At 41.3% G+C, this 9898-nt stretch overlaps 1 protein-coding gene across 1 annotated transcript; it reads left to right on the top strand.

Moving 5' to 3' along the window:
* The first annotated feature begins 1231 nt into the window (after positions 1-1231).
* dnajc28 (DnaJ (Hsp40) homolog, subfamily C, member 28) lies at positions 1232-4401 on the top strand. Its single transcript, XM_061675701.1, has 2 exons — positions 1232-1383; positions 2999-4401. Exon 2 carries the CDS (start codon positions 3013-3015, stop codon positions 4144-4146), a length of 1134 nt encoding a protein of 377 aa, XP_061531685.1. The 5' UTR covers positions 1232-1383; positions 2999-3012; the 3' UTR covers positions 4147-4401.
* Positions 4402-9898: the final 5497 nt, after the last annotated feature.

Raw genomic sequence — 9898 nt, 5'->3', positions numbered from 1 at the left:
TGACAGCTATGATGACAGCTCTGATGACAGCTATGATGACAGTGACGACACCACAGTTGAAAAAGTCTTAATGTTCTGTGCAAAAGCGATGAGGAAAAAATACATCCAGGCTCGCAAATTTGGCAAAGAATTTTTTTGACAGAAGAACGATCCTGACCTTGTCGATGCAAAACTGTACTGGAAGGGTAGAATAAATGGAAATATGAATTTATGTGGGGGGCCATGCAAGGCGGTGCCAGGCCCACTGGGAGAGATTCAGTCCATCCATCCATTCTCAAGACCGCTTATCCTGTTCAGGGTCATGGGGCGCTGGAGCCTATCCCAGCTGACTTTGGGCAAAAGGCAGACTACACCCTGAACTGGTCGTCAGTCAGTCCCAGGGCACATATAGACACGGACAACCATTCGCACTCACATTCACACCGTCACTGAGTGTAAACTGAATCCATGCTGCCCGCGCCAAAGTCAGGCGAGTGTCCATTTGAATAGTGTTTTTTGAATTTTTCAAATTGATGTTGTTTTACTGTAATGGTGATTTTGTATTCAATTAAATGTATATGTATTTTTTACATACAATGTTGTTTTTTGAATCAAAATTAAAATGTCTAATTTTTTTGATTTCACTTATAAAAAATAGTTTATTTCATTTTATTTGTTTTTTTCCATTTAAGACAGGATTTGTTTGTAATTAAACTTGAATATAATTTTTAATGTCTTTGAATTTTGTATTAAAATAAAAATGTACTTAAACTTCTGTTCTCTTTTATTTGATTTTTAACCATTTTAATTTAGTTATATTTTACTTCAACATAAATTTTCATTGTTCTTTTTTATTTTGAATTACATTTTGTTGTTTTTTTCATCTGACTTTTTTATTTGAAATTAAATGAATAATTTTATACACATTTTTATTGTCGTTTTTATATTAAATTACGTTTTGTGTTTTTTTCCTATATAGTGTTTTATTTTTATTCAAACTTAAATAATTTTTTACCTTTTATTTAGTTTTATTGTTAAACAGTATTTTAATTAATTGTTACTGCAATAAATGTATTTAAACTGTTTTATCTTCCTTAAATTTGTTTCGTTTGGGTGTTGTAAAAGTCATTCTGTTCAACCATGACGAAAAATTTGACTGGACTGCTGTATACGCTCCGGGCCACCAGATGTCACCATTACACTTTCCTCACCAACTACCATTGAAAAGCAAGCAAACGAAGAAGAAGTTTTCTGCAAACCAACCTCCACAGAAACGGTTGATGCTATTTTCGCCTCGTATTTGTCATTACATGTCTTTTTTAATAGTTTGCATGTAGTAAATTGACATGCCAGTGTGGGTTTTTACGTGTAGCCCTCGCTAGCATTACGACGGATTTACTGGAGGTACTTAGTTTGGCATACTTGATGACCCACCGGCTAGGTAGCTCCTAGCTAGCGGAAGTTTATCATCCGGGCATTTTATGACGTTGATGATATAAATGGCCACGTTACTTCTATTATTTTTTTTTTTACAAACAAAAAGAAAATAGTATTTAGAGGGGACATTATGAACACTTGACTTTATATAAAATTTTATTATGTTTCTGGAGTCGATCCTTGTTTACATACCCATTTCTGAAAATGTGTGCGTGGTAGAATGAGTGGTTTTCATGTCTGCCTCACAGTTCTGGGGTTATGGGTTCGAGTCTCCAGCCGTTCTGTGCGGAGCGTGTACTTTCTTTTGCATCTGTATGCATTTGTGTTACGTATTCCAAAATCAAGCAAGCTAATTGAAGACTGAATGCTTCTTTGTCGATATGTGTCCTGCGATTGAAGGGCTGGGGACCAGTCCAGGGTGTCCTCTCCTCTTGCTCTTGATCTTTGACACTAAGGCTGGATTTGCACCAAGGTCAAAGTTCCCAATTGCCATTAAATGTCTACACTGCATCTAATTTTGGGGATATTTGTAATCTATATCCATGTGCAAGCATCACATCTCCTATGTCATACAGACAAAGACAACATATGAAACAACCTGCATCCACAGACACCCAAATTGCGTGTAAACTGCACTGGTTTCAACCTCGCACTACATGGATGTAAACAATCAGTTGACCTGGGCTTTGTCTTCCCCTCAATTAAAAAAAATATATATGGTAGCCTCTGCATTGCTCCACATTATGTTGCCTCTTATGTAGCGTATTAAGACAATACTGAATTGTCTATGCATCGCTGTCATTTAGATTTACAGATTTTTTTTTTTAATGTACTGTATTTGTCCTTCTAGAGCAGATGCGTGTGTGTTTTTGTCATAAATCATTGTGGCATTGACAGTGTATCCTATTGATGTGTTGATGCTCGATTTTTGATTGATTTATTTTTGTACTAATTTTGAAGAGGTCTGATTTAAATCTGAATATATTCTAATCCTAATACATCACTGCCATGATGTATTTGACTCAACTGTACTACTTGAGCACAAAAAGATCTGTGGATTGTTTCATGTGTTGTGTCAGTGTGTAAACAGCCATATGTGATGTGTGCCACAATTGTAGATGGTAATAAGACAGTCCCAAAAAATCAGAACTAGGCATTGAATTGGAATTGGGAACTTTGACCTGCACTGTAACTCCAGCCTTAGTGTCACTTTCAGTTTAAATCCAGCCTAAAGCCAGCCAGCCGCACACCGTACGGTGTGGTTGAACAAGCCTGAACTGGACAATTGCAAACAAATTAAAGTTAGGACAGGAGACACTGTGAATAAAGCCCAACAATACAGTAAGCTCACTCCTCACAAGTCACCTTTTTTGTTTGTGTGTGTGCGTGCTTAACCTATCTTCAATTATTACTCTTACTAATTAAAAGTAATTGCGATTCAAAGCTGGGTTTAGGGTAAAAAAAAAAATCTGATGTAGGCAATTAATCGAAATAGTGTCACTTGAACCATGCAGTTTAAAACCAGCCTGCTTCTTGTTCTTTGCTTGGGCCACATTATAATAGTTGCGTTTGCTCCTTCCAGGAGGGCGGTGAGAAATGAATTCCCTTCTCCTGGTGTCCTGTAACTTCTCACATCATGGCTCCTTCCTGCTGCTCCGTTCTGGCCGGTCCTGCTGGCTCAGAACCCTGAGTGCCAGACTACAGATCAGCAACAACCTTCGAGAGAGCTACCGGCTGCTGCAGCTGCCAGAAGGCGAGATCGTCAGCCCTGAACGGGCGAAGGAGTCGTTCCTGCGCCTGGCTAAGCTGTACCATCCGGACTCTGGCGCGCCCACTGCTGATGCGGCTCTCTTTGCCCGGGTGGAGGAGGCCTACCGCTCCGTGCTGGCACACCACAGCGCGGCTCGGCGGCAAGATGCTGCGCAGGACGAGGACAAGGACCCGTCTTCGGGCGTTGCCCCTCAACATAGACACTACCTCAGCTACGAGGGCGTGGGCTCGGGCACCCCCAGCCAACGCGAGCGCCAGTACCGCCACTTCCGTGCCGACAAGGCCGCCGAGCAAGTTCTGCACTACCGGCAGAGGGAGCACGAGAGGGCGGCGGCTGCCGAGGGTGCGCTGGTAGAGCGGGACGTGCGGCAGCGCAGCAGGAGCATCAAACTCACCCAAGCGGTGGAGCGGTTGGTGGAGGACCTGATCCAGGAGTCCATGGCCCGGGGGGATTTCCGCAACCTGAGTGGCACTGGAAAGCCGCTCAACAAGTTCCAGCACAACCCCTATGCTGACCCCATGACACACAACCTCAATCGCATCCTCATGGACAACGGCTATCAACCACCCTGGGTGCTCAGGCAGCGTGACATCCGCGAGGCCGCGGCTCGTATCCGGGGCGAGTTGCTGGACGGGCGGGCCGGGCTGGGCGAGCCCCTCGGCCCGACAGAGCGTCTCCGCTGGGTTGAGCTGTGCGCCCGCGCCGAAGAAGCGCTAGCGAAGCTCAACAAGATGGTGGACAGCTACAACCTGATCGTGCCCATGCTCCAGATGCAAATGGTGCAATTCAGCCTGACGCGGGAGGTGCGGCGTGCAGAGGAGGCGGCCGGACAGTGCCGACTTGAGCAGCGACAGAGGAGGAAGGAGGAGAGGAAGAGGGTCAATGCTGCCAATGTCGCTGCCAATTCTGCAGGTGCAAGGCGAAGTCTGGTGTCATGGATACCAAGCTGGCTCAAATGAATGACACAAAACATCACTTTAATTTATTTATAAGGTTGAACTTTGATATCATGGACCAACATTCAAAACATTGTTTGACTTTTCCTTTAAATGTTATTTCCAACCTGAAAATACACTGAAACAGCCACAATCCCAGCCTGGAAACTACAAGTACAACAATTAATTGATTCATTGACAACTATTTTGATAATTGATTAATCACTTAGAGACTTTGTTTACCTTAAAATTGTCCAAATCCCTGTAATTTTAGCCTCTCAACACTAATAGAGATGGGTACCTTTCTCATTTGAACAGTAAAATGTATCAGATTTCTGTAATCCTCCAGGAGGGTAGATTGATTATCTTTGTGTTGAACCAAAATAAGAGATTTGCAAAGATCTGCTTTTACTTTGGTAAACAATGATACATATTTTTGCGAATTTTCTGACATGTTACGGACAAAACCAGCAACTGAATCATAATAAATTTGTGCATTTTCTGCACTGTCAATTTGAAATAATGTCCTGTTTTTTAACAAAGGGATGTAAATGAAAAAATGTTTTTTTCGACATTGCTCAATTGAAAAAAATAATTCAAAGATTAATCAATTATTAACATAATTGTAAGTTGCAGCCCTACTTGAAACCAGCCCACATCGTAGAAGGACGCAGTGGTACCGTTAGAACGCTCACCCCTCCAAATCTTTATCGCATGTTATTTCCAAAAGAGTCTAAATTCTGACGAGTATAATTATCAATTTATCAAACAATTTATCTCTCTCCCATTAAAAGTTATTTGCCACTCATGGCTTGGACACTTTCCTGACATCGTAGATGTGTTTGGTACTGTTGGAAAGCTCACCATGAAAATTTTTAATTCATGGTGATATGACTTTCCTTTCAAAAGTTGTTTTTTTTATTCGGAACGATCCACCAACCACCAAAACAGATGCATGGACTGTAAAAACAGCCTAAACCCAACTACGACACTTCCCTCAGGTCGTACCGTTGGAAAGCTCACCTTCAGAAATGTGGGGGTACAAGGTAAATTTATACCAGAATGACTTTTACTTTAGAAGTTAGTTTTACCTGTAACAGTACACCAACAACCAAAACAGATCCACAAAGTATGAAAACAGCCTAAACCCAATTTAATGATCTGCAGACAACCTAAACATCCCAGATCCCGGGCTGGACACTTCCCAACATTGTAGAAGGATGTGGTTGGTAATGTTGGAAATTCCACCTCTAAAAACATGAGTGTAGAAGTTTAATTTGACTTTACTTTCAAAAGTTATTTCCAACTGTAACGATATGCCCTAATCCCCAAAACAAATCCACCTTCCACTGAAACAGCCTAATTCCCAAATTGGACATTTCCCAATAATGTAGAAGGTCACAGGGGAGATTGTTGGAAAGCTCCCCCCCCTCAAAATTCACAACAACCTTTTAAAATTGTGTGCTTATTGTTGTTGGGTACATGCAACATTACGATGCAAATTACTACTGTGCAAATACAGACTCTCTGGGGTAACTAGACTTTAATGTCCGAGAACACAGGTGTCAAACTGGTGGCCCGGGGGCCAGATCCGGCCCGCCACATCATTTTATGTGGCCTGCGAAAGCAAATAAAAATCGCTAATTGGTGTAACTGGTGTAATACCATTGAGATATTTAGAAGCATTTTTTTGTTACCAATCCCCCTTTGAAAATAAATGTAATAGTTGAAATCATTTTTTATAGGCTGTGTTGTGTATACTGTAATTACACTGTATGAGGTAATGTTTCATTAATATGGGTTCACAGTCGCAGCGGCCCGCCGAGGGAAGTCATAACTGCGATGTGGCCTGTGACAAAAATTAGTTTGACACACCTGTCCTAGAAGGTTGTGAATCCTGTATTTACAAACTCATAAATGTGTTTGCATTGTGACCTTGTATATGTTTCACTGCTGTTGTTCTGGCCTTTCCTCCTCTGTGGCCGAGTTACAGACGACCACCGACGAGAACACCTCTGCTTCCGCGATCCGTCAAGCCCGAGCCGCGGCAGCCGTGGGCAGCGTCCTCTTCCTACCCCAGTCTCTGGCTATGTACTGGTTGTTGCTATGGGCCCTGGAGTGGATGAAACTGAACATGAGAGTGAAGGAAAAGATGCTGGACTTGCCGAGCACAAGGACGATGTAAAAGACGTGTTGGTGTGGTTCTTTGTAGACAGTGCAGTGGTTCTATTGAGGCAGGGATGCAGCAGGGAACTCATTTCAGTGCTGTTGATTTGAGACATTGCCACCCTCTGCTGGACACTCCCAACGACTGTAAGGTGAGCACAACATAGAATTGCCATTTTGTATCCTGGTGAAAATTTTGTTTATTTAAAATGTATAAATTTAGTATTCGAGGGCAAGATTTCTCAAATTTTTTCAGTCCAGGGACAGTGTAATCCAATGTAATCCTCACGGCTCTTCAACATGACTAACGTGTACCCTTAAATGCCATCGGAATTAAAAAGTTGCATATTACTACAATAACTGATATATTTAGATCAAATGAGTTGTAATGAGAATAAAGTTGTAGTTTTTCAAGAAAAATGTTTCTATCTTTACAAGAAATATATCTTTTGAGATAAATAGTTGTAACCTTATGAGAATAAAGCTGAATTTTTCCAAGCTAAAATCTTAACATTATGAGAGGTAAAGTTTAATGAGGGAAGAAAGTCATATTTATGTGATTTAAAAAAAAAAAAAAACTTTCTAAAGTAAAAAGCAACTTTATTCATGCAGTGATGTCAGATTTATGTGACGATATGTCACAATCATATCAGAGGTTTTAATTGGGCCAAAGCTAAGGTAGGTAGGAGTAATTGGTTGCAATGGTGCGCCGGTCCCCATATGTACAGTAAACATACCGTTTTTTAAAAACAGGTTAAAAACTCACTCACTCACACCCACGGATTTTTTTGTTTTTGTTTAATTTATTTTTGTTTTTAAAGGCCCTAGTTTCAGTGATCAATTTTTGCCTTACGTATCGGTGACTGGTATCCGCAGTCTTCACGAGTACCCAATACCTTGAAATAAGGCTGGTATTGGCTCGTTACTGATATCTGGTATTGGTACTGGCCCATGCGTGATTATTAAACACATGACAAATTCTGCAAAATATTCAATTCAATCAGTCAATATTACCTAATAAGAATATTGGAAAAATATGTACTCCGTTCCCTCCCACATTCCAAAAACAGACATGTTATTTTCACTTAACACTCTAAATTGTCCTTAGGGGTGAATGTGAGTGAGTGTGAGTAAGTGTAAATGTTCTACTTATATGTTCCCTGTGATTGGCTGGCGACCAATCCACTCTGTACCCTGCCTCTTGTCCGAAGTCAACTGGGATGGGCTCCAGGATGGACAGATGTCGGATGTTTTTGTTCTCGTGTAGTTGTTGGTGAACGCGCAAGGACTACTGAACAATGTCTCATCCGAAACATGACATATATGACACGCTATTGTGCGGATAAGTGCATTCTTGCAACATTTCCAAAAGAATAATAGCACGATCCAGTGAACAGACACAAATTTACAGCCGGCTATAAAACCACATGAATACACAGTGCATCATAAATAACACAGTTTATCACATTTTTTCAGTGCCTCCTACTGAGGAGATTATTTGTCTGCAGCGGGAATTTGCTTGGAAAACATTTGAGGACACATGACAAACATATGATGTTCCAGATGTGTTTCATTGTGGCAGAGGTAGTAGAAATCCCCACACAGTTGAGGTTAAGTTAAACAAGGTCAGCGTGACATGCAAATGTGCTTGTTTGCGGATAATATTTTAGTGCTTGCAGTCTCTGCTTTGAGTCAAAAAAACATGGAACACTGGTGGGCTCAGACAGGCTGGACTAAACAACGACTGACAGCTGATGAAGGCCACTTAGTGCTGGAGGAGTTCGCAATAAAAAGAAAGCACACACAGTGATGGAAATAATGATTTGATCCCCTGCTGAATATGTAAGGTTGCTGACTTACTTTTTTTTTGTTTTGTTATGGTTGTATATGAACATATTGAAGAGATTTCAAAAGACATCAGGGACAAGATTATAGACCTGCACACGCCTAGAACGGGGTACAAAACAATCAGCAAAAGGCCTTGTGAGAGGGTGACAACTGTTGGCGTGATTATTCCAACGTGGAAGACATACAAAAAGTCAGTCTGGAGCTCTAAGCGAGATCTTGCCTCATGGATTGAGGATGATCATGAGAAAGTTAAGGGAGCCACCTGAAAGTCAAAGGCAAGAACTTGTGAATGGTCTCAACGCAATTTGGACCTCAGTCACCAAGAAAACAGTTGGTAACACATGACTGTGCCGAAACAGACTTAACTGTACATCTTGCAGCATCCACAACGTTCCCCTGCTCTAGCAGGCACTAGTATAGGCCCACCTTAAGATTGCCAGTGAACATCTAAATGACTAAGCGAAAGCTTGGGGGAAAGTGCTGTGGTCAGATAAAACCAAAGTTGAGCTATTAATTTATTTTGCGCGTGAGTAAGCTGCAAAATTCAAACAATTATTCCCTCTAATGTATCTGTTCCTAAGTAAAGAACCATCGTGGCCCAGAAAGACTGACAGCTACCATTGTGTCCAAGTTAACTTTGCATGCTACACTGCATCAAAACATTTGTGGATTCCACAAGGAAAAAAACACCACAAATCAACTTTCACTATCTTAAAACTTAAAAGTGACTTTATAAAGCCATCTAAGTGTTATTTCTTTGACAGTGAAGGCGTAACTCACTGGAAAAGTATTTTTTTCCCTTTTTTTCCTCCCATCTATAAGCACTGGAAAGAGTAAAGACAGCCAGGAGCTCCTGTCTTTATTCATATCCCACACCTCATTTGTATACAGAAATACCACCGCCAGGGAAAAAAAATATAGTGTGAGAAAAGAGTTGTGAATCATGACAAATATGACAAGATCATGTTGCAACAACCCAAGTGGAGATTAATGATTGGAAGTGTGGTTTTTCTGGCAAATGTGTCAGTAATTTGTAACATACAAGTGAACCTCCAAAGTCAAATGGCAAATTTGGACTTCATGCGAAATGTCAATAAATCTTGTGAAACTTCAGTTTATTGAGCAGCTAGTATTAATTTGTGACATTGGAAACCGTCTGGCTGTTCGACTTGTACTTATTTTTATAAGAGCAAAACCAGTTGAGGCGGCACGGTGGACGACTGATTAGCACATCTCCCTCACAGTTCTGAGGACCGGAGTTCAAATCCTGGCCCTGCCTTTTTGGAGTTTGCATGCTCTCCCCGTGCCTGGGTTTTCTCCCGGTACTCCGGTTTCCGACCACATCCCAAAATATGCAGGGTCGGTTAATTGAAGACTCTAAATTGCCCGTTGGTATGAATGTGAGTGCGAATGGTTGGTTGCTTATATGTGCCCTGCGATTGGCTGGCGACCAGTTCAGGGTGTACCCTGCCTCTTGCCCAGAGATAGCTGGGATAGGCTCCAGCACGCCCTCAACCCTAGTGAAGATAAGCGGAACGGAAGATGAATGAATAATGAACATCCAATCTTTTTATCGAGTCGTTCATATTATAAAAACAGATGTGCCAGTGAATATTTTCTTTCATCCTGGTCATTTAATTCTCAGGGCATTGAATCAATCACAACTGGAATGTTCGGTTCTCATCCAAACAGGCTTCGTCAGTTCATGGAACAAGGCTTAGTTAGGACACACTAGCCAGTGTTTGTGTGGAAGACTCAACTA

This window comes from Phycodurus eques, chromosome 4, assembly GCF_024500275.1.
Source record: "Phycodurus eques isolate BA_2022a chromosome 4, UOR_Pequ_1.1, whole genome shotgun sequence".
Lineage (NCBI taxonomy): Eukaryota > Metazoa > Chordata > Actinopteri > Syngnathiformes > Syngnathidae > Phycodurus > Phycodurus eques.
This window is presented reverse-complemented; position numbering and strand designations above follow the sequence as displayed.

Bases quoted from the DNA above. Each gene is read 5' to 3' on its own strand.
- dnajc28 (XM_061675701.1), top strand. From the start codon at position 3,013: ATGAATTCCCTTCTCCTGGTGTCCTGTAACTTCTCACATCATGGCTCC.